Source organism: Falco peregrinus, chromosome Z (genome assembly GCF_023634155.1).
Source record: "Falco peregrinus isolate bFalPer1 chromosome Z, bFalPer1.pri, whole genome shotgun sequence".
In the NCBI taxonomy this organism is placed as follows: domain Eukaryota; kingdom Metazoa; phylum Chordata; class Aves; order Falconiformes; family Falconidae; genus Falco; species Falco peregrinus.
This window is the reverse complement of record NC_073739.1, coordinates 50,831,511-50,856,874: the sequence shown is the minus strand read 5'-3', so window position 1 is coordinate 50,856,874 and position 25,364 is coordinate 50,831,511. Positions and strand designations below refer to the sequence as shown.

The window sequence follows — 25,364 nt, the reverse complement described above, 5'->3', positions numbered from 1 at the left end:
TACATAAATCACAATGGTAATTGCTCACAAAGCAGAACTTCCTCCTAGGACAAGACAATGCTTCTTGAAAACATTCTCATCTGCACTCTATTGACCCTTCCTACCATGCAGACCTATTCCTGAAATACTGAGTGTCAAACAGCAAGTAGTTTGGCCAAAAGATCTGGAGACAAATGAGAAGTCATCATCAACCTGATTTGAAGGAGATGCTACCTGCAGCTTCAACTTTTGTGTCACCAGCTGAGGTTATTTTACAGTCTAACTCCTTCTTTTTCAATCAAAAAAATTCATCATGCCATTAATTGCAAGAATCAACTACTCAGCAGGAAAATTAAGTTATCCACACTTAAGCAACTCATCTGCTTGAAACAAAGTGCAAAGTAAGCTTCTAGAGATCTGGGACCTCTTGTTTCAAAGGTCCTTTAAGGACCAACACTAGCTAAAGCACTACAAAATCTAAGGGCCACCAAGCAATAATCTCAAAGAGTGATAAAGCGAGCCTCTACCTCTTTATCTGATGTTGATAGATAGTTGGAAGGTAAGAAGTTGATGCCTACGAGAATTGAAAAAGCACATGTGCCCACTACTCATTCAGCCTAGTTAAGAGCTAACAGAGAGCCACGCAGTGGCAACCAGGTGTGAATAACAGCAGCTTACATTAAGGGCAGAAAAGAAAAACTCTTTCAGAGGGAAATGGTCTCACTGAGAAGGGACAGGCCCTGATCAGTGTATACATTGGGCTTGTGCTAAGTATATACAAACCTGTCTGCAATTAGTTTTACCGGCATTGCTGGACAGCTACAGTGCTGCTGGATCACTTTGTTAGATTCAAACCTTTGTCCAAAGAGGTTAACATCAGAGACGAGATTTTGTGGCTAAACAAAAGCTAGTAACTTCTTGAAGTGCAAAAACCAGAACAGTACCTTTGTCTTCTGACAGCTAACTTTCAACCGGTTACAAGACTATAAATGAAAGTGTATTTCTTATACACAATGCTAAGAAAAATCAATTATGCTTGCACACATAACATAACTGTAGAAGTACCAGACTGAATTAGAAGTACTAGATGGCACTAATTAAGATCCACACTGTTTTACACAACTCTTAATTCTTCAGAAAGTACATTTACATTTTATTTTAGTAATAGTTTAGAAGTCCTGATAAAGTATTATTGATGGGAATATCTGTAGAATAAGTGACAGTTTTTATGCAGAAAGATCAAGACTCCACTGCACAAAAGCCCCCACTTTTAAGGCAGGCATTCTTGTTGGGATATTGAGAAGAGCCAGTCAGTAGCATCTGTCTTTGTGATATGTTGTTCCAACAAAGCTACATTAGCTTCTTCTTTGTTAGCTGGAGCAAAACTGATGTGTGATGAAGACAAAGGGTGGAGATAGCCAAGTTAAATAATACATCTAAGGGACAGCATCCTCAAATATTTGACAGGAATACTCTGTTCTAAGTGATGTACTGCTGGCAGGAAGGCTGGCCAACTACAGTAAATAATGCAGTGCAAAATAAGGTGTTTTATATTAACTCACAATTTCAGGTGACCAGAAAACTCATTCATATGTTTTATCTGAGTGCAAAGCTGACTTGAAAAAGCTTCTCTTTCACAGTACTGCAGAAACCCTGGTCTTGCCAACTACATTGCTTACATGGGCATACAATGGCCTGCTATAGCACAAAAAAAAGCATGAATTCGTAATTTCTGGAAAGTATCATTTATTGCATAAAACCAGACAACTGTGAGACCAGCACTGAAAGACATCATATAATGACAGCATGCGTATTTAACTCCTGCTCTTTGCAATCTCAACTTCATTTGGTAAACTTTGGTAATAAATCAAAACAATTCTTTTGGCCCCATCTCTGTCTTCCCTGTGTTTCTATGAATCTTCCATTCACATTACCCCACTTTAGATTCAAACCCAGGAGGAAGCTGCCTGATTCAAAATCTGTTCTGCCACTTGGTTCTTAGATAGTTTCTTATTTGTGAATCCTCCTCAAGACTGAAAATGATTGTGTATCTCAACTATTCTACCAGCTGTTCATTGGAACCTGCCCTGCAAACCAACAGATCAGAGGACAGGTTGGTAAACATTAGTGTAGAATCTTTTTGTTTTAGACATGAAGATTTTTCAAATGAAGTCTCAGTATCTGATATTATGAGAAGATAGCACAGCAGTATTGTTCAGTCCTACCAGCAGCTACCCCATACTGCAGATAAACCAGCTATTTCAAATGTTTTCAGGTTTTTTTTCATTACTGCTTTGACTTTTCTTTGCACCCCTCAGGAAAACAAATATTGCTAAGTGCTCAGTACAGCATATATAGTTCTGATGTTATATTAGGATGAAATTCATTAATACTGCCTCTAAGATTTTTTTAAGTTAATAAAAATGACAAGCGCTAACTAGCCTTAGAAGTGCAGTTTCTACTAAAGTAAAAAATCATGAAGGAAAGCTGGAGGGAAAGAAGTGGGATTTCAAAGTAAAGGTTCAAAGTATTTCAAGGATTTCAAGGTTTAAAGGATTTCAAATTAGATCATAAAAGTCTACGTGATCTCTTCCTGCTGGAACAACTCTGTGAATCAGTTTCAGAAACATCACTCTGAAAAACTAACAACATGACAGGGTCATTGGCTAAGATTTTAAGAAAAATATTTTGATTACTTTTACACTTCTAGAGGCCTGTCACGCAAAGACTAAAGCTCAATGCCTCCTAAAAATGAAGCCTCTCCAAATTCTCCCTTCTTTTCTCCACATACTCAGAAATGGGATAAAAAATTAAGTAACTGCTTTAATCATATAACATATTAATTCCTAACATTAAGGATGAATGGGAGACTGAGAAAAAATACATTTACCAAAAAAAGCCACAATATGAAAACATTTGAGAAATTGTGAATCTGTGAAACCACCATTTTCATTTGAGAAACAGGCAAGATTTTCATGTATATAATTTACTTAAATGGACACCTGATACTTCAGCCTGAAGGTTCTTCTTTCGGACATTTAAGTAATTTAGAATGTACAGGGTTTTAATTTTTAATTTCTAATTGATCTTTTGGAAGAAAAGTCCAATGGTTCTGAAGATTTTCTAAATATCCATGGCACGGTGCACTTTGACCTGTGGCAGGCCTGAGGCAGGGTCTTCTCATCTAAGATGTACTCTAGTCCTGCAGAGCAAGACCCACGGCTAGCATGGACCCGCACCCAAACCATGCAGTTCTCGCTCCCTGACACCACCCATCGCGTCATAATGATGCGGGCAGCTGGGCACCACCCCCTGGCATGGCACAAGCCCATGGGTGATGACTCGCGGAGGTTTGTACCTATGGTTTACTCCCAGCATGTGCCACATCAGCACTGGTTCCTCATGCCCGGCCCCTCTTGTTTGAGAACACTGTGATACAGTGCACAGCGTGACATTTGGGCGGCTTGCGGATTTTTATCCCCGCAAAGCGGGTCCTATTACTTCACCGTGTACCATGTACAAAAATTAAGTATACTGTTTACAATGAAGGCTCCTACCATCAAGCATGTTCTGCATTACAGATTTGGTTCTCCATGCATGGCTAAATTAACTGAAGCAATGACATCATAAACCAGAAAGAGTAAATATATTCCCCCGCAGCGAATGCACCAAGAATAGTTAACTTTTTGATCCTCTTTCTTAAACTTCAGAACGGTATGAGCTGCTAACTGTGACAACTGATTGGCATGAAAAACTTTTAAAAAACTACTATTTTTCTCATTAAACAGATTTAAATATTGGCACCCCAACGTGTTCACTGAGACTGTAGTAGTGGAATTATTTTAAAAAAGAGAAAATACAGCCATTACCTTATAATGTACAGGCACATTCTTTTTAACTTCAAGCACTGCTCCAGGCTTTCCACCCACTTTCCTCCAGCTTCCTTTTGTTTGGTATGCTGCCAATACCATCTTAGAGAAAATTTAAACTCATGTCTGAAAATGCCGTGAAAAAAATGGTTGAACACGGCTTGAAATTTAAATGACGAAAATACTGCATCTATTTTTAAAAGGAGAGGGAAAGTAAAGTTGGTTCAAATGTTAGAAATTTGCAAAAGTTTGAAATTAAAATTATTTTTAAGATGCGCTTTAGAACTTTCAATGGATTATCAAAATCGTTAATTCAATAAAGGGAGACCCAACATGGGCAGTGGCTGTGTTAAGATTTTAAAAGAGCTGATCTAAAAGTTCATTATGAATACCACCCATGACAAACCTAGCCCTTCTTTTTGAATGAACTGTTCACAAATAAACTATTACTCCCTCCAAACACAACCTACGTATATTACATCTCGATTTTGTGCTTTGCATGGCTGTCATTTAAGGTGGATCCTACTCCTGTTAAGACAGCAAACACAGTAAGCAGCATAACAGAAAACACTGAAGCTGTGAATATCTCATAAAAATTCACTTAACTTTCAAAAAAAAAAGCTCTAATGCTGTATATACATAGGGCTATAACAAATTACATAATTTTTCCAGACACAGCAAAGCAGAGCCAGTACTTTGGGACTTGCCATTTTAGCAGATCTAATCTTAAGGATGCTTTCTTTGGTTAAGTACTTCCAACAGTTTAAGGGCCCACAACATGCCATCTACACCCATTAAACCAGTTAATATACATGTTAGTAGCAAATATCTGTATTTATGTATAAATACTTTAAAATATTTTCACATATATTTCCAATATACAAACACTTAGACCAGTTCCAGCCAATCATGACTAAACAAAAGTAAATACAAAATTTCTAACTTTATTGACAATATACTCTTCTTTATGGTACATTGTGCCAAATAATTAAATCTTCATTTTAAAAAGTAATCTTTCTAGTATTTGCACCATACAACTTCTCTGTTGAAGTATTGCAAAGAAATCCATGGGATACAGGGAAAACATGCTTTCTATCTGCATATTTTACCCTGGAACGTTTCATCACTTTTGTTGACATAAAGACATGAATATTTTTCATTAAGATCACATCTGTGCAGAAGATAACTGTAAAATGTAAGATTGCTTTATATAAACACATACATTTATATGTATTTATAAAAACCTCTCTGAAAAAGTTTTAGGAAGAAGTCTGTCTCAGTTGTAAATGTTACCTTTTATAGTGCAGTGCTGCAGGATTACTGCTGCATATCATAAATAAATGGCAGTATCAGGGAGTTTTAAACACATGTAGCAGAAAAAAGACATGAATACTATCTCAACAGACCTACTAATAAAAAAACATTCAAGGCAGAATAAGACACTTAGTGGGAAAATTAACAATCAATGTAAACTTCAGTGTTTCCTACCAAAAAAAAAATAATCAAAACAGCCAGTATCAAACAAATAAAGTGTGACTGCATTCCAGTCATTTGGGTTTGTTATTAATCTCAAAGATGAAAGAAATCCTTTTGGAAAATTAATCTGACAGTAAATATGCCTAAAATTAAACCTACAACTTGTCTTAATGTAAGAACAGAATCAAGACTACTATTAAAATAAAGCCTGGGGCACATTGTGATGCCTATGATTGGTGGGTGGATTTCAATTGACTCGAAGACTGTCATAGTCTTACTATCATAAAACCTGTAACGCACATCCAGCATGGAGGACCCATCTGTGCCCACCATCCATCTGTTTAGATGTGACTGGCAAAGTGGTAGGGAACTCGCAGTGGTTGTCTCTGCCTGAAAGGAATAAACCACAGGATCTTCCAGTGAGTGCCAAAAACTTCTGAGAAGGTCTGCTGCCATGGCTTTCGGGGCTTCGATCTACAGAAGACAGCATTATTAGTGAAAGACAGGACACCCATGGTGCACTTCAGTCAGCTAGAACAATGCAGGTTGGCTGGGGATCCATTATTGGGCTCTGATGAATTGTGTCCCAGCATCACAAATACTTTTCTTTCATTATGGCATGCAGCTGAGACTTAACTTTGCAGAACAGAAACTATCCGCATTGTCAAACAACCAAAGGTAACTTCTGAAGTAGAGAAGTACCTCAGAATCAATTAAATGTTTGTCAAGACACAGCAGAAAGCGTCTTTTGATCTGTACTTTTGGAAGAAAATAATAGTTCCACTGGCTTTGGGCAGGGAAGGAGCAGGGAAAACGTGAGGCTACTTTTTGTACAACCAATTTAAAAGAGTAGTGAGCTGCTGCTGCTAGAGATAAGAAGTACAGAGCACAGGACCATGCAAAATAATCTTAACAAAGTGCCTTCAGTTTCCTTTTTCTCTCAGTTAAAAACCCCCTCAGCTACTCATTTAACTTTTCAGAAAATAAATGTAGACATTTTACAGCACTTACATGTCTTCACAACAGTTTGACATTTTTTCTATACTTGTAGTGTCCTGTTGAAGAGAAAACACAATGAGAAGGTATTTATTTACAATCCTAACTGTTAAAATGTCATGAAAGCAACTAAGTAAAACAGGGAATCAGTTCTTAGTACAGAATGCTTTTGCATTAGTCCAGTCAGTTACATATTACTCATACCCAATATTAGTTTTAAACGGCTGTGAGATAACATGCACAAATGTACTCGTTCTAGAAATGATTTTTACGAACATGATGTGCAACTATACTGTGTAGTTTTACTATGACAGCACACACCACGGAATGTCAACAAAACCTTGCAGCTTTATTACAGCTAAAATTAATTCAGGTTTAACAATTAATTCATGGGGCATTTAGAAGTTATGTGTATAAGGCATACTCTTGCCATACATTTCATAAGCACCCATTCCAGACTTGGAGTAGACCACTGAGATAACTACAGGAAAATTTAGTAAAACGCAACTATTAACATATGTAGTATTTCAAAAAGCAGGAATTATTAAGAAGTTTTAAAATAGTTATCTTCAGGAGTATTATAATGCAAACAGCACCATTAGGAATACACCATCATTTTCTATAGTTGCTACAGGTAAATACCAAACATAAAAATTATTCTTAAAATGTAACAAAAAGTAAATAATGTGCAGAGTAGAGGCACCCCTGCAGTGAACAAAATTTAATTCATACTCTACTTTTCTGAACATGATTAATGCATCAAAAAGTTTTATAATTAAAAAATCAATTTAAGCTTAGATCATCCTCAAACAAAACTTACAACCACCGACAACAGCACTTTTTTTCTCACTTTTGCACTACATATTTAACAAAAAAGCTTGCTTTGTAAGTATCACTTCAATTTAAACTCCAGCAGTATTGTGGTTTTCAATGCACATTCATAGTTCATTGTGTCCCACAATCACTCGTGAGGTCCAAAATACAGTAATTGAAATACTTCTCATCGTTCCATTTCCTTTTCATGCCAGCTTGATATTTCCCTTTACTGTTCATTGATTTAGGCATGTGCACAATGCACCTGTCAGATTACACTAGCGTTTGAATGAAACCGAGAGCTAGTCTCTATTGTCCCGGCCATACAGTTACACAAGGACTGTGGTTTAATTAGGCTGTGACTTCATTGTCATCTGGAAACACTACCTAGCAATAAAACCATACTGTGTTCCTTGAGGGTTCCAGACATCAGCGCATCCACTTCAATGCAGGCACTGCTGGGATTCTGCCACCATCTTTCATAAAGCTTTGAAGGGGAAGGGTGAAATGCAAGTGTGAAATAATGTACGGGAAGCTGCTTCCCCACTTCACCAGGATGGGTGGCCTCAACTCGCCTTGCCAAATTTTGTCCTAAATCCTCTTCCCAGCTCTGATGAGTTTTGGAACAGGATCCCTTACCACATGCTAAACGGCAAAAATCTTAATTCTGCCCATGACCTACCCAGCTGAATTCCAGATGCGCTACAGCGAAGGAGAGAAGTTCCCTCTTCTCACGCCAGCCCACCAGGATGCACAAGTTCTTCCCTGTTTGTGCAGAGGAGGCATGCCCGCAGCAGACTACACACACCATCCTGGCCCCACCATTAGGCAGCTTTTAACAACGGCTCAATATTGAGAGGACTGCAGACAGCAGGCTGTAAATACTGCCTGTTGTTTCAATTCCCATAGATAAACCGCTTCTCCCCTCCACCTTACAGGCCTGTCTAGCATATGCCCCCTCACCTGCCACAGATGGCAGGAAAGCTTTGCAAGACACAAGCCACTCTCCTTGTCAGGGCAACCAGACTGTGCAGCCAAGGAATGTTCTGCTGCCAACTTTTAGCAGAAGCACCACCCTCCCTGACCACAGAAAATCACAGACAGCTTTCTGAACGAAAGGCACTAAGTAAACAGGTATTACTTCCATGACACTTTGGTGAAGTTGTAACAGCATTTTCATGAGACTCTTTCCATAACTGCAAAAATACCCAGTTCTAGCAATCATCCTCTGGTCAAATCAAAGCAGTCTACCTGGTAGTACAAAATGACATTAGTATGTTTGAAATCAATGATTGCTAATGATTTTTTTGTAGAACAGTAGAGTGCTAGTCAAGACTATAATTGATTTCTAGCTATTAAAGATTTATGTTACCATTTCACAAAAGGAGCCTTAAGACAGCTTTGGGTGCAGAAGAAACATAGCTAATATTTTTAGTATGGCTTTTTGCTGCTTCTCTGCATTGTTCATTCATTAACACTTTGTACTGCTCCCTAAAATACTGTATCTGAGATTTTTGGAGGAGCTTCCAGGATGGGAACTGGAGGTTGTATTTCTTTTTAATTGTTATCATGGCATGTTACCAAGAGCTGAAAGATATTCATCAGGGTCTGTTCCCCTCAAAAAATGTAACCCATTAAATTAATGAACAAAGTGAAAACACCAAAACAAGAACTGCAGAAAATGACTGTAAGAAAAGACTGTCAAGCTACCACATCCTTAAAACATACTAAAGGATTTTAGCTGGAGAGGAAGTCAAAGGAAATCCTTCCTTCCTTCCTTTCCTTCCTTCCTCAATGCCAACATCTACTTTAGAATACTTCTGCTCTACAGGAAAGGAATTGGGAGTAAGTAGTGAATCTTTTGCTTCTGGGATACTTTCTCAGAATAGAAAATCTTTATAGCCAATTTTAGAAGCTGTGAACTAGGGCTGGAGGGAATGGGAGGAAACACCTCGCTGAAGCTTAGTTGCTTAACAAGTGCTGGTGACTGAACTTAAGAAACCGAACAGCCCTCACAGCTTCCCTACCACAACACTGCTGTCAGTGTTCAAATGCTGGGCTCATTTGAAATGTTCTTTCATTTGAGAGCGAACAAATTTACCTTTTCATATGAAACTGAAACTTTGCAGCACCCCAGGAAACTTGGTAGCCTCTCCAGACACAGGACGGGAAGGAAATGAGAGGACAACAGCTGAGTTTTGGCCTGTTATTTAAGGCTTTCTTCTCAGATAAGACAAATTTTTCTTCTTTTGGAGACAGGAAAACCAGAATAACCACTATGCTTCTGATTGACAAGGTGTTCTGTTCATTATCACATCTCACAAATGGCTTTCAACCAGAATATCATCTCTCTTAATTATGCATTTGACGTATACTAAGGTTTTGCTACATCAGTACTACTGTGTTCAGCCTAAGAGGCTTTGGCTGTCTGCATCTACCATCAGCTTGGATTACTATTAATACAAATAGAACTCTGCTAAAATTCCCCTCCCTGCCTAGCCACCCCCCCGACTCACAGCTAATGCTCATGTTAAAATCTTTTACAAGTGGCCCTCATCCAAAAGTTAAAAATAACTTGGTATGAGCAGACATGGCATACCTATTGAATCCTAGTGATCTCTACCTCCAAATCTCTCATAAAATTTACAACTTCATAAAGATGAAATTGACTAACCCACAACTGATTAATTTCACATGATGGGTCATCTGGACCCCCGACGTCATCATCCAGATTGGAAACAACTATTGTTCCTACACTTGATTATTCAGAGATACACACCCATTCATAAACATCTTAAAGCAACTAGGAAAAAGCCCCATACCTTAGCGAGAAAGGCAAAATAAATTAAGAGGAACCAAACACAGCAACTATTAACAATGCATCACTTTAAAACAAGAGGAAAAGGGAAAAGGAATTCTGCTCAGGACACGAGGAATGTTTTTTTTTCCTTTGAGGACTTGGTACAAGTCTGTAAGAGCAGCTTGTCTCAGTGAAGTAAGCTACTGCCACAGTTAAGACTATTATCAGAGGAACGGAGAGACATGTATAAGAGCACCAACTGAATTCTGCAGACCAGCTCAAAGTTCACTTGCAAATGAATGCACATGCACTGGTTGCACTAAGAGGAACATACCTTTCACATCTGTATTTTAATTAGCATAACCAGGTGCCTAAAAAAAGCAGTTTTTCTAAAAAGATAACATGCACTGTTTAACAAACTGTGCTATAGTATGGGATTCATCATGAACTGATTTATCATGCAAGAAGCATATGGAAAGAGTGTTTTCCTCTTACTGCTTCATGTTTTCCAAAGGAGAAGCTGTAATTTGTAACTCACAGGACTAACTCCAAAGCACGCAGCCACAATATCTGGTTCAATTTTTCTTCAGTGTCTGCTTAAAGTGATGTGTAATCAATACAGCTCTAATACGTGCAATAGAACAATGTAAGCATTATGTCATGTTTTCTTAATATAGTATTTTCAAATACTCGGGATATAAGAATTGGCAGGAAAGTACGATAAAACAGAAAGAGAAAAAACAAACAAAACTTGCAACCCTTCCTCAATTCATAGCCATTGCTTTTATCCAAAAGCAAAGGCAACATATCCTTCATCTGAACAACATATTTTTTCATTCTTTCTACCTAACATACCCCTGTTGTGTGTATGTAAATGACAGGTGAGACATTGAAGAATGTAAGATGCTGAATGTCTCATAGAAAGAATACTTCATATTTCAGAAATTTTCCTTTTTGGCATTTATTACATTGTGGGTTTACATTTGGCCACTTTTTAGCATTGTTTTCTTAATCTAAATTTCTCACATATGATAATAGGATTAATTTTATCAATTACAGTTAGGTTCAGCCTGAAAATTACTAGTTCAGTTTTAACTTTGAATAAAAGAACTGTGATAATGAAAAATGAAGCTATACTACGTTAGATCTAGGGAATACTCCTACACTCCTCTATGCTCTGAAGAATTTAGTCAAATATACTTTCAATGTATTTATCAGATATCAGAAAATGATTCAATGAAAAGATCTGATAACAAATTAGGTACACATCTACAAAGATGATGATACAGATATCTTCAGTCTATTTCAAATCCATGTTCGGTGCAGACAGCTGCATGACAGCAAGACACAGGACAAAACATTATTTTTCTTGATACTTACATATAGTTTCTTAGGACAAAACTATTAAGAAAAAAAATGCTTAGGAAGGCTAGCTGTTGACCTTCCTCGCACAGAAGCCATTTTAATGGTCTGATGTCTAAATTTCACACATAATGTTTAAACAAAGGGTACTCAGCCCTCGGAACACCCAAAAATCATTATTACAGATACTTATTTTCAATTGGTGAAAGGTAATTAATTTATTTAGAAAAATAACTCTGATGTAAAAGGAAGGACTTCTGCCTTCACTGATAACAGGGAATTTTTTTGGCATATTTTTTACTCTCTGCACAGTATAAAAACTCTTTGATTAAATTTTCTAACATACATTTTTCCTTAATAAAATTGCAAATAATTAATTTCAATAAAAATATTCCTACTCTAACTCAAATTTATTCTTACATTTTAAATAGCCCAAGGAAGAGCTCTTTTAAATAAACTAAAATTTTGACGGTAAATAGGTCTTTAAGACTGTCAGGATACATGCATTAAAAATGTTAAACAAATTGCTAATCTAGTTGAGAAACATAAGGTAAAGATACAAAAGACTTGACACAGTTAACAAACTCCCATTCAAAGACCAGGACATCATTAATTCCTGACAATTTAATTTATAGCACTTTAGGCAGTCTTCTAATAGGAGATTTACCTAGACATGGATTAAAGGTAGAGATAGGAAAAGGGGTAGGGATAAAAATAACAGGGAAGATACAGAGAGACAATGTTAACATGAACTTATCTTCTGTTACATCTCTAATTTCAAATTACTGCTTAGGCTTGCGGTTTATAAACCTTTTGCTCTCCCTCTACAATTACTTTGTATCTTACACTTTATTATAGCCAGGTAAAGAATATGTTTGCCTAGGAATCCTAATTTCCCCTATAAATCCTAATTTCTTTTGTGCTAAACTGAAATATGAGGATTAATAGTTCCTTGATTATATTTCTTCCATGTTTGAAAAAACAGGAAAAGTACTTAGTACTTCACTAATCAAAATAGTATTGAATAGATTATTTGAATATATAAGATACTTATTTTTAAAGACAAAAAACATTTTAGCACAACTATATCACTTGTGCACTCTGCGCATTAAAACAGAAATGGATTAACACTATGAAAAACGCAAAGAATTAAAAAGTCTTTGATTTTATTAACAGAATTACTGCAGTTACATTCTCATTATTTTGCATTTCGACCTCTGTAACATTCTATCTGACTTACTGGTTACACAAAGATTTTTAAATTTTTCACTGGCATTTTTATTGTTTGTACTTCATTTTTGCATTACACTATTAAATGAAATGATACTCCTAAAGAAAATCAACTGCTTGAAAATATTCCTTTGGGATAAATATATCAGAAAATTAATTTGCACAATTTCCCTCTTTTCCAATTTCCTTAAAAGGAAGGTTTTGTCCTTTTGAATAGAAGCCATAAGCAAAATGAACAATACTCCTTTCTACATGCTCACTCTAAGTATCAGTCACACTAAGTAAAGTAAGTAAAACATATGAATTAGTAAGTTCAAGACATTCATGTGGAGATGGATCAGTTTACAAGAGCAACAAACAATACCTAGTGAAGTAAGTTTGCTACTTGAAGTTGAAAAGGAGAAACACTGCAACAATGATAAAACATAGCACTTAACAAGTATCAACATTTTAAAACACTTCTGAGAAGAAAAAATTCTGTGGTAGGCATCACACTGTGCACCAGACAGCCTGCTGAACACCAGCTGTTAAATTATTTCCCCTCTATCCTCCCCAAAGCAAATAAAGGGAAATTTCTCTCTAACACATCCACGCAGTACTGATGCACCAGGATATTGGCATATCACTGTACACCATTCAAACAGTTAATTAACAGGAAACCCCGGTAGCATTAATTAAATTAATAAAGTCACTGTCCACTTAGTTTATGATAATACATCCACTACCTTGCACAAAGACCACGTGGTATCTATTAAATTTATAAAAGCCCATCCATTACATAGTTCTGCCCCAGAGAAACAAGTTAATTACTAAATAATTTTAATGAAAAGTTTTTGCCCACAATACTAACACACAAAAATCACATAAAATCATATTTGATGGACTACAGCGGAAAAATGAAGAACATTTCTTTAATTCCACATAAATACTTTGTTTGAACATATGGAAAAATGAAAACACAAACTGTTTAGTGTTTGAAATAAAAAACAATCAAAGGTAATCCTTTAAAATTAGGGTTCAGATTAGTCTCTGCAAAGGATGCTGTTTAACTGAAACATCTGTTAGTGTTACGTTGAGAGACAGGCCTTTTTTAACTTTGGAAATGAGATTAGTAGATCAGTTATTTGTAAGTGTCCAAGTAATTTCTAATTATTTTATCTGGGTCACAGATAATCCGCTTTTAGAGGGCTCCCACAATGACATCAGAGGATCACTGCTGAACTGATTATCCTGTTACCTTCCACCATCCATGGGAAGACAGGATTTTCCTTTTGTACAGAGGAAGAGAAAAGAAGCGGCTGATTGCTTCAGACAGGTGGCGGCCAACAAAATAAAGAATAACACAGCTCTTGAGAGGAAGAAAACCTCACATATGCAAAAGGTACCAGCATTAAAAAAGGTCAGCAAACTGAATACTTCTTACTATTGTCTGGTGCAATTTAAAACCTCGCCAGATATAAACAGATACCAAAATAATCAGACAAGCCACTGTTTAAAAAAGCATGCTATATTATTTATTACTTGTTCTACAGTAATGCCTTGTAGACCAAACATAACCAATGTCAGAATCTTACTGTATAAATAGAAAAACTGTTTTTTAACATCATTTAACTGTTGAAGTGACATGGAAGATATACAGAAGTACTTTCTTAAAGCAAAAATGGAACATGAGTGAGAGAAATGCAAATGTCAGGGCTAGTCTTGTACAAATATACACACAAGCATCCTGACGGTTCCACTTTTTTAGAAAAGCCTGAACTGCAGGTCTTTATCTCCTACAATCATAAATCAGAAGCAATCTGTAGCTGATTAAAGATACTTTCTTTTTTTTCCTCTAAGTGAACTAATGCCTTTTCCTATGAATAAATGAGTAAACAGGTTAGTTATGCATTTATTAGGAAAACAAGTATCTGCTACCTATAAAAATACCAAATGAGAGAGGACTTTTTAAAAAACACATCAAGAAAATATGTCTTGGTAAAGCAAGCAAGTTTCTATATACCATTTGATTTAGCTTTCAACTGAATTTTATTATTTGATGAGGACAACATAGCTACCAAAAATAGGTAATTGGAAATAAAACTAAGTTACATTTTCTTCTAGGTTAAGTGCAAAATATTCTTTTCTAGATAAACTTTGCATTTGCCATTGCAATACAGATCATTAATAAGTATGGGCAGTAGTTGCACAATACAGTGAATGTTCTAGATTTTTTTTTTTGTGGAAAAATTAAAATCTTTCTGAAGTGGAGCTATCTATCTCAAGCAAAATCATAATTTACCTATAGATAGTATTTTTACTATTTATGACATACCACCAAACAAAAAAGCATCTTTCTACCTTCATGGAGTTGTAAAGTGTCTATACTATCTTGTTATCCTGTAGTGGCTGGCTGAGGCAAAAGAGGACTAATTGCTTGCAGGAGTAGAAGCAGCTAGAAGTAGTCTGAAGTAAGGGTTCCAATAATTAAAAAAAAAATAATTAATTCTCATAGGAGGACATCTAGTTTTTCTAGGGTGCAACTGGCAAAAATCTTTTTGTCCTTTTTTTCTTTTTTGTTTATTTACTGTTTTATGCTAAGCTTGCTTTTACTTCTCAAGCAGTGTCATCAAAAACCATCGCGCCGTCTAGGAATGTAAGAATACATGCCCATTTCTAGTTAAGGAATACAAAATTCAAATTTGCACTACAAGCAAAGGCAGGGAATAGAGGACTAGCAAAGCAAGCACCGAGCATGGAAGATAAACAGGCCTTCAATATAAATGCAACATAATTTTGGAAATTACATCAGACAGTGCGTTAATCATTGTTGGAACCGATTTCTTCCACCTAGTTCTCTAGAAACATGAGAATTACATGTAAAAAACCTGTCACGCTGAGTTTTTAAAAACAGTATCTTAGAAACCTACTGTTCTTAGATTAAGATCTTAAATTTCTCCCTATTTCAGGGACATAGATTAGAGAGAACATAGACACTTCTATTTCCAAAGCAGCCAAAAAAAGAAGTTCCCCAAGAGCAATCTCAGGTATATTCTGGAAGAAGTACTAAAATCTGGGATAATGATGACAGTAAAGGCAAACAGAACTTGCGGAAAGCAACTGGAGGAGGAGGATGAAAAGACCATGTGCCCCGTCTGCTACAAGCGTGTTTCACAGATGCTGGTTTTTAGGGAGAAAGCGCTCCTCAGCTGCTCCCCTCTCCACTGGAACAATTCATGTCAAAAGTTCCTCTAAGGACAGTTTTTGCCAACCAGCTGTTCCCCTCTCACTGTAGGAAGTCACCTCCCTTGCTCTTTGGCTTACTGAAGCTCCAGACGAGATATGAATAGCCTTGTGCTAATGATACTCTAACAGTGATACCACAATAACAGAGGTGACAGACATACTCAGAGAAATTACTGCTTGTTAGGTAACTTGGTCTATTAATCACCTCAAGCAGTACAGCCTTAAGAAAATTCTCTGTGCAAGAGCCAAATTTGAGCACGCAAGGCACAAAGTTTTTATTTTAACTAGAAAGCACTAATACCTGAAAGTTTTTATTTTAACTAGAAAGCACTAATACCTGTTGAACACACATGAAACAGGGTAACAGCAGATTACATGCATTTTTTTCTTAAAGAACATTTACATAATGGATCTACTGTTATAACCAGTAAGAGTGTCCTGGTTTCGGCTGGGATGGAGTTAACTTTCTTCTTAGTAGCTAGTACAGAGCTGGGGTTTGGCTCTGATGTGAGAACAATGTGAGATAGCTTTGGTTGTTGCTGGGTGATGTTTATACCAAGTCAAGGACCTTCCAGTTTCTCGGGCCCTGCCAGCCAGAGGGCTGGAGGGGCACAAGAGACTGGGAGGGGACACAGCCAGGGCAGCTGACCTGAACCAGCCAAAGGGATATTCCATACCATGGGACGTCATGCTTGGTATGTAAACTTGGGGGGGGGGGGGTAGCTGGTGGAGGGGGGAATCGCTGCTGGGGGACTGGCTGGGCATCAGTCAGCAGGTGGTGAGCAGCTGCACTGTGCATCACGTTTTCCTTTCTCCCTTTTCCTTTGGATTTTATCCTTTTCCCCACCTTTCCATTATAAATGTTGTTGTTGCTATTATTAAATACTGTTGATATTAAATGTTATTGTTCTGACATTTTTATTCTGTTTAAATTATTAAATTGTTCTTATCTCAACCCTCAAGTTTTACATTCCTTTCCTATTCTCCTACCCACCCGTCTGGATGAGGGGGAGTGAGCAAGCGGCTGCATGGTGTTTGGTTGCAGCTGGGGTCAAACCACGACAAAAAGTTAGGCAATGACAGGTACAAAAGATCAGAAGACTGCACACCACCAATGAATTTTGGCAAGTGCCAGCACACACCGCAGAATATTCCACCAGCACTTAATAATGTGCTGTTTTCCCTTCCTGTATTAGCTACTGCCCTGTTCCAGAAAAACATGCTGGAATGTATCAGATATTTCCTTTCCATTATATGTTCAGTCGGACAATATTTTTTGACTTTTGAAAAAAAATTACCGAAGATGAGAAAATGGCAGTATTTCCCTTTAAAATCTTCTGCTTGTCCTTATGGCTTGTCAAACTATCACTTAGCTCAATTCTAGTAAAGAGCAACTCTGCTTATAAAAATGCTGTATACAAAGGTCACAATGCAAATTAATTCTATACATTCAACTTAAATCTTGCTGCAGTGGTAAAAGGATAGACTTCTGTAAATATAAAGAATCAGCACGAGTGCTCTGACCTAGGGTACATATCATGCTTCATAATGCATGCTACATTCCACTCACATTTGAGCAGAGCCACCAGACTGTGGAAATCAACCATAAACAATGAAGCACGAAGTTGCCATTTCAAGTCCTAGTTCCTCATTACTGATGATGCTAGAGGAGGATGAAAAACCCCACGGCTTCATTATCCCAAGTTGCTTCTGTGAGGCTGGCAGTAAGCAGAGCACATTCTGTGTACGAACTGGAGATTTTTTTAATACACATATCCCATATTCCTGGGAAAAGTTAGCTTTAGCTTTTTATTACTTAGGTGAAACAGAAACTATTGGCTTGGTTTCAGGAAAAGTATATAATGACAGTCAAGCAAGTTTACCTTACAGAGAATCAGGAAGTTTTGCTACAAAAGGGTCAAAACTTGTTAAGAATTGAGATTGATTTTCTTTTTAAATTTTGGCAGCATTTAAAATACAGATTAAATAATACTAAACTCTGACAAACCTGAATTTGCTGGACACGTGCATGTATCAGTCCAAGTTCAGATCACAGAGTTGCAATGCTGATTGTCTCCCCCAGGAGCTGTGGAACTAATCATGGCTTGACCTTAAACTGCAAACATAGGCATGGAGCATGAACTAGGAAAAAGTTTATCATGTTTTCCTGTACAAGCACAATTAAGACCTACCCTGCTTCACCTTTTTCAAAAGGCCCGTGTTCCTGTCCACCTCTTGCACACATCTCTGGGCAGCTTCAGCAATCACTGAAATTAATGCTTTCAACAATAGCTATGGAGCAATGAATATAACATGAATGCTTTAACTGCGCATAACTATGCCTTCAAGTGTTTGAGTTTCTTTTAAATTAACATCACGTCTGCACTATTACACTTGAATGATTGTGTTCTGCTGTTAAATTTTGATCTGTACCTTATCATAATTTAAGCTTAATTTCAGCATCGACTCCTGGTTTTAAACAGCTCATTTCAGATACAATGTGCTTAGTTTACACAGAGGGGTTAGATGCTGAAGAGTAACTCCAGCATAGCGCACAGTAGGAACATCGCTATCTCTTGAAGACTGCAGTTCATTGCTTCTACAGAACTTGAACATCTTCCATGCTGTGTGCTCAAGACCGTGGGTGGGTGTATACCCAGCTTCTATGTTTCCCTATTCTACGCATCACAGGCATGTCTTTGGGAAGCCTGCAGAGAAACTACGTGCTCACTGGCTGCCCTCTCCTCTGCCTTTTCCATTGGCTAGCCAAAGCTGTTAGTAAGTGCTTATGGAGGAAGCAAATCCCCACACTACAATGCTGACAATCAAAAACCATTCGTACCGAAAGATCTGACACAACTTGCAGAGTAAGCACAACCTCTCCAAACAGATCTGGCTTTATTCATTAAGTCCAACTAGCTGTTCCCAAGCAGATTTCCACAAAATGACTGTATTGTTTATGCTTGCCAGCTCTATACTCACAAAGAAAGGAATGAAAAGGAAGACGACAATTGTACTGCTAGTATGGAAATGCTTTGAGCAGGGGGTGGACTAGATGACCTATGGTCTTCAATCAGTCAAAGAACAGCATCCATGCGGTCTGAATGAATTAAGAGTCTGGAGATCTCAGTAACAGATATCTACTTCCCCAGCAATCCAAACCCAACAACCGCAAACCTAAAACTTGTCCATGTGAGGCAAGCACAACAGCCCCTCTGCTACAGGGAGAGTGCAGCAAGAGGCCCTAATGCAGATCCGTACTTTCCAGCATCTGCCTCTCATAGTCCATCCATACCCACAATTACCGTGGTTGTGTTCATTTCACAAAATTTGGAAAAAGAGGACAAAAGGGAGTATCCAGGTATACCGCAGCTCAGCAATCCACAGAATTATGATTTAAGCACATAAAAGGAGGTTGGAATTGAAAATGCTATTAGCCCACACCTGTTTCAGAGTAGCAGCCAGCTCAGTAAGTGCAATGGGATGTATTTCACAGTATATTGTACAACTGACATAAAATAGAAGGCCTTTACAGTGCTTTGTAAGAGTTTGCAGTGGTGGTAGCAGCCTGACAGCTTCAGAATGGTGAAAGAACGTACTGGGAATTCATGCCTGTGGCAGAGGAAGCACAGCTGGTATCGTGTTAGAACAGAAATATCCAAAGTTTTAGGTGTATGCAAGAGAATCAGGTTCAGTCTGAAAGTGTTTAGGTATACTAATAGTATTTATATAATTTCTGTGTTTTAGTGTAGTACCGATTACATGCCTTTTGGTTCCTTCCCATACATCTATTTAAGAGAGACTAAAATGACACCCATACTTCAGCACCTGAAATCTAAGGCTCCCTGAGCTTCTGTATCCTGCTGCTGGGAGTGAGGGTGAGCAGAATTCAGATCTCTGCACCACTTCAGCTGGATACCCAGCAAGGCACAGTATCAGATCAGAAAAAAACCCAACTCTAGAGGCCTCAGACACAAAGGTTCTGTGCCAGCACTTAAACAGGCAAGTGAGAATGTGTCAGCAAGACCCTGGAAGAGAAATCAGACACATAGTAAAGGTGCACAAAGGCAAATCTGAAGACCTGGAGGCTGACAGAAAGCACAGAAAGCATTCTGGTAGAACAGCTGTAGGATGGCAAAGCATAGCTACAGTCACACAAAGAGCAGAAGGCAGTGAATTTATGTAAAGGTAATACAATAAAACCAATAAGCAATATTTTTGTTTTATGTCACAGAAGGAAAAACTATACAGTGATTTTTGTGCTTTATTCCATACAAAGGAATTACATAATACAGTTAGGAGGTTTTCCATTATGCACCTACAAAGGTTAATACTGTGTAAATCCGCATAATCCCATAAAGAAATCTCGGGCAGATCTCAATCAGTTGTGGTCATAAAGATGCTGTCATCTTGTGTTCATTGTCTTTTTAAAAAAGTTTTTCAGGCCAGATCATACACCCTTTCAGACATAGACAGATCCAAGTGATGTACTCTCTCTGGTCAATGCCGTAGGACTTCAAATGCTTCTATGGATTCTCAAGATGACACTAAAGAATTCACTGGCAGTGATTAATGTCTAATGTACAGAACAAGATGTTACACTGACAAAAGCCTGTTTCTTGTAGGTATTTCCTACATTAGCAAATTCATATAACTGGAAAATTTTTCCACGCAGAGGATTTTTCTTCTGTACTTTTAAACACAGAATATGCATTTGGACTATAAATTGTACCTGTACCCATTCCGCAGTTTAGTAACTGAAGAGATGTGAAAGTAAGCATAGTTATTAAAATACTTTACAAAAATTCAGGGTGTATCATTTATCAGCGAGCCTCGCTGTCACAAAGTATAATTGAGACCAGAGTGCGTAAGAGTTTAAAATGAAAACAAAAATGAAACCCCACAAATATGAACCTTGCACACTGCACAATTCCAGGACAATGTATGTTTTTATTTTACTAATACAAATCAGGATACTGCCTTGATAGGTGAATTATTAGACACTTGTTTGTTAGAAGGCTTCTTAAGACTTCCTTGGAGGCAAGTCTTGACAGAGCACATACCAAATAGGTGCCTCAGTGCAACTGCTTCTCTATCCTCCCCTTAAGTGCAATCTGTTTTTATTTTGAAAATAAAACTAATAAATACTTCTGAAATTAGATACTTACAGTGAAAATACCCATTAGCTGAGTGTAAAAGAGTCCACTTATTCCACCTAATATTATTAGACCCATGAAGGCAGATATTCTTAGGAGAGCAAGTTCATGTCTAAATACAAAAACATCCTAGAACAAGACAGAGAAGAGAGAGACTTTAGCACTTACAAATTAATTTATGTCTTTGAACCGAGTGGAAATACTAGGTAAGATCTGTTCCCAAAGAGCTACAGCTAAAGGCAAATATTGGATTTTTAAACTACACTGCAAATCATTGATACCTTTATGTGCTAAAATTATAAACCAGAAATCTTTTATTTATACATGTAAACAGTTGGGTTTTTTTTTTGCCAGACTGTTAAAACTCATTCAGGTATTTAAGATTTGGGAACAGATTGAGCTCAAATGGGTGACTCCCGAATCCTCCATCTCAAACTGTGCCAGATGGCTACACACAAGCTTCAAAACATTAGAAATCCATTCTGTTAAACAGTCTGATTTATAAGACACCTATATCTCTGCTCCCAGACACAGCAAATTTCATTTTACCATCACCTCTGTTGTAATAAAAACAACATTCCTAGATTGACTCTTGAAGATGGTACCTACAAAATCCAAGTATTTGTATTGGACTGGTGTTGCTGTAATGCTGTCTATTATCCAACATACACTTATCTTCATCTTTTGAATTTTGGCCTTAAGTGGATTACTGTAACTTTGGACATGGGTGCACAACCAAGTTGCCTTAGGGTACTGGAGAATATGAATTTACTGTATCAGCTATTCTGGAAAGCCTGCTCTCACCCAGAAGAAAATATGAAAATTGTAAGAGTTTTATAATATTTCTCAAAGGATAAAACCTTATTTTTATCACAGGAAAAGACTTGTACATGGCAGTTACTGTAGATGTATTGCAAGTTCACACCCCATCTTACCCTTTGATAATGAGTTAACACACCCATTCTCTTATATTCATAAGTTACGATTATGTTCTCAAGGCTGTCTTTTGAACACACACATCTGCTTTTCCACTTAAAAAAGCCAGATCACAGCAGGAAACTATTAAGACCTTTCAAGTAAACTTTAAATTACAACCACAACATTAAAAGTGAACTGAATGAAAAAGAAAAAAAAAAAAAAAAAAAAAAAAAAGAAAACCCAAAACACTGCTTTTGAACTTTCCTTCTTTATGTTCAACCAGTAGGACTTAAGGATGAGTAATTCTTACATTCCGGAATACTGGGTTTTAATTAAACCGAGAATAATTAAAGAAAATCATACTTAGTTTAAAAGATTGATTTTAGATATAAATTATTTCCATGAGGGTTCAAAATATAAACCCAGGAAAAAACTTTTTACTGGCTACTAAAGCTGTGAAGAAAGTAAATATTTAATGAACAAGTAGAACTCCCTAATTAACCAGCTAAACCAAAATGCAAACCCCACCAGTCTTTTCTGAACTGGTACGCCAGCTCTTGTTAGTATTGGTCTTTCCTGCTGCTGTAGAGAATATATGATTCATTTCCATATGTTTTTTAAACTCTTCTTACTCAGGTAATGAGTTAATTCAAATTTAAATCAACTCAAAATAAAAGCATTCATACTAATCTTTATTCCCCTTTCCACCAGCCCACCAAAGCTTTAATGAAAAGCAAGGTAAGACAAAAGTTCTACTAACTATAAAATACTTTCTCTTTGTATCTTCATAGGTATGTTGTTTTATTATATCAGAAATGTTTTAGCTTATTCAAACTAAACTTGAAAAGAAACAGTGAAAGTTAAGAGAAGAGTGCCAACAGTGAAGTCACATTTTGGATCTAGCAATTCCCCCATTAGAAAGAAGTTTGTAAGACAGCTTTTAGCATCCTCCCAACACACTAATTAGAAGACTTCCTTCTCTCAAGCATCACCTTCAGCAGGAAAAAGACATCACTCAACAAATGACAACAGAAAATCCTAGCATAAAGAAGGCAGGCTGCGCTTTGCATTTGGCCCTTCTAACCCATGTTAAAGCTAGAGGCACCGAAAAGGAAAGGCAAGGAATACTACCCTGTCTTTCCTTCCTTCCTTCCTCCCTAAAAGATAACAGAATCATAGAATGGTTTGGGTTGGAAGGGACCTTCAAGGTCATCTAGTTCCAACTCCCCTGCCATGAGCAGGGACACCTTCCACTAGACCAGGTTGCTCAAAGCCTCATCCAACTCATCGAGGGACTGGGTATCCACAACTTGTTTAAGCAACTTGTTCCCATGTGTCACCACACCACCAGTAAAGAATGTCTTCCTAATATCTAACCTACATCTGCTCTCTTTTAGTTTAAAAGCATGATTCCTTGTCTTACTGCTACAGGCCCTGCTAAAAAGTCTGTCCCCACCATTCTTATAAGCCCCCTTTAGATACTGGAAGGCTGCTATAAAGTCTCCCCAGACCCTTCTCTTCTCCAGGCTGAACAAGCCCAACTCTCTCAGCCTGTCTTCATAGGAGAGGTGCTTCACTCTCTGATCATCTTTGTGACCCTCCTCTGGACTCACTCCAAGACATTCATGTCCTTCTTATGTTTGGGGCCACAGAGCTGAACACAGTACTCTAGATGGAATCTCATGAGAGTGGAGTAAAGGGGGAGAATCACCTCCCTTGACCAGCTTGCCATGCTTCTTCTGATGCATCCCAGGAGATGGTTGGCTTTCTGGCCTGCAAGCGCACACTGTTGGGCCATGGTAAGCTTTTCATCCACCAGCACCCCCCAAGTCCTCCGCCTCACTGCTGCTCTCAACCCATTCTCCGCCCAGCTGGGGGCTGCCCTGACCCAGATGCAGGACCTTGCACTTGGCCTTGTTGAACTTCATGAGGTCCACACAGACCCACCCCTGTCAAGGCTCCTCTGAATGGCATCCCTTCCCTCCAGTGTGTTGACTGCACCAGTCAGCTTGGCGTCATCAGCAAACTTGCTGAGATGAAAGCTTCCACCACAAGAGACTGGGGCTTGCTGAATTACTAGTAAGAAGAGGTGACATCACTAGTGTTTTTTCTAGCCATTACACAGCCCTTGGGGAATCAAGGTCTCCAAGTCAATGATGACCTGTAAATCAATACTGGGCCCTCACCCAGCAATGTGTACAGACAGAACAGTGTTTTTCTATAGAAAACCAAACTATGTGCAGGAATAGAGTCTCCTGGTAACCAGACCTTAATAACAGAGCTACTTTCACAATTCCACATTGAAATAGAAACAAGTGACTCCACAAAAATAGAAAAAAAGACCATTAAAAAAAAATCAATTTAAATCACACTGATAGTAATTATACATTTAGAACATTGTTGATTTACATAAAAGCTCAACCCAATTTTTACTATTCCTTCTGAGAGGTGAAAACATTTTCCCAGCTAAGAAAAAAACAACCAAAACTATAATAAATCAACTCCCAAGACTAGTCAATAATTAATCCATTTCTCTTCCAATGTATTTTGAACAGATCCTCTTGTTCAAACACCACTTTGGACTCATCAATCTCACTGCTGAGACAGCCCGCGCCCCAGCCTCCAGAATCACACTATCTGTGCTAACACAAAGAACTATGCAGCCTAAACCACAAAGCATAAGCACACGTAAGCTGGTATCACCAATGCGCAAACGCTCTCTCACAGCACAATGGCCTTTTGTCTTGTCGCAGCTCTTTTCCACATCAGGCCAGGCTGGCACATGTGGCCTTCGCACAGATGTTAAATCATAGTTTTAACAGTGTGATGCCTGCCCTTCAGGTAGCCCCTTTCTCCTCTCCTTTTTATCAACATCACAGCCTAACTGCTCAGTCAAACTTCAGGTCACATGGGTCACTGCCATTGTCTTTCTACTTCGCATTTACTACACAGCTCAGGTGTGCCCTCCGCGCCCGGCTGTTGCCTGTTCTAAAGATTTTGAAGTTCCCTTTAGCCACTACTTCTATCCATCCAGTCAAACTGCAAGGATTCTTGGATACTTATAAAAATGGATAGAAATGTGTACAATAGAAACTTGTCACAAAATAAGGACCAAAGTGTAGGTCTGTAGGATTATGTTGAGGAATGGATTACAAACGATGAGATCTGGAATCTTTAACAGGGCAAGATCTGTTTTTGGTTTTGCACAGAAAACCAGTCTCAGTGACACATTCACATGAGACTTCCTCAACCCCATGGCAGAACACATGCCATGTCTTCATTTGTAAGCATCAACCGTTACAGATGATCCCTGCAACGAATGCTACCATTGACTAGAAAACCAGCTATTATAGCTTTACCGTATCACACAGGAGAGAGGTCAAAAACAATGATAGGTCCAGCTTAAGATCATAATCAATGATACGACCACTGCTTCCAAACTCAACTTTCTTTTTACCCTGCTAAAAACAACAACAACAAAAAATCCAACCATGAACACATTCAATGGATCCTTGCCATTTGCAGTATTAGGTTATTTTC

At 37.8% G+C, this 25,364-nt stretch overlaps 1 protein-coding gene across 5 annotated transcripts in view; it reads right to left on the bottom strand.

Annotated features, from left to right (window-relative positions):
* Positions 1-4,772: 4,772 nt before the first annotated feature.
* The window catches only part of ZDHHC21 (zinc finger DHHC-type palmitoyltransferase 21), a 39,233-nt gene continuing 18,641 nt past the window's right edge, over positions 4,773-25,364 (bottom strand). For 2 of the 5 annotated variants that reach the window (XM_055790537.1, XM_005241614.3), the window contains exons 7-9: positions 20,919-21,035; positions 6,336-6,379; positions 4,773-5,798 (exon numbers count right to left, since the gene is read on the bottom strand). In XM_055790537.1, the coding sequence (XP_055646512.1) occupies positions 5,666-5,798; positions 6,336-6,379; positions 20,919-21,035 (294 nt within the window). In that variant the 3' untranslated portion in view covers positions 4,773-5,665. Of the gene's footprint in view, positions 5,799-6,335; positions 6,380-19,996; positions 20,327-20,918; positions 21,036-25,364 lie in introns of those variants that run through there. The other 3 variants (XM_055790539.1, XM_055790540.1, XM_055790541.1) reach the window with 3 other exon arrangements.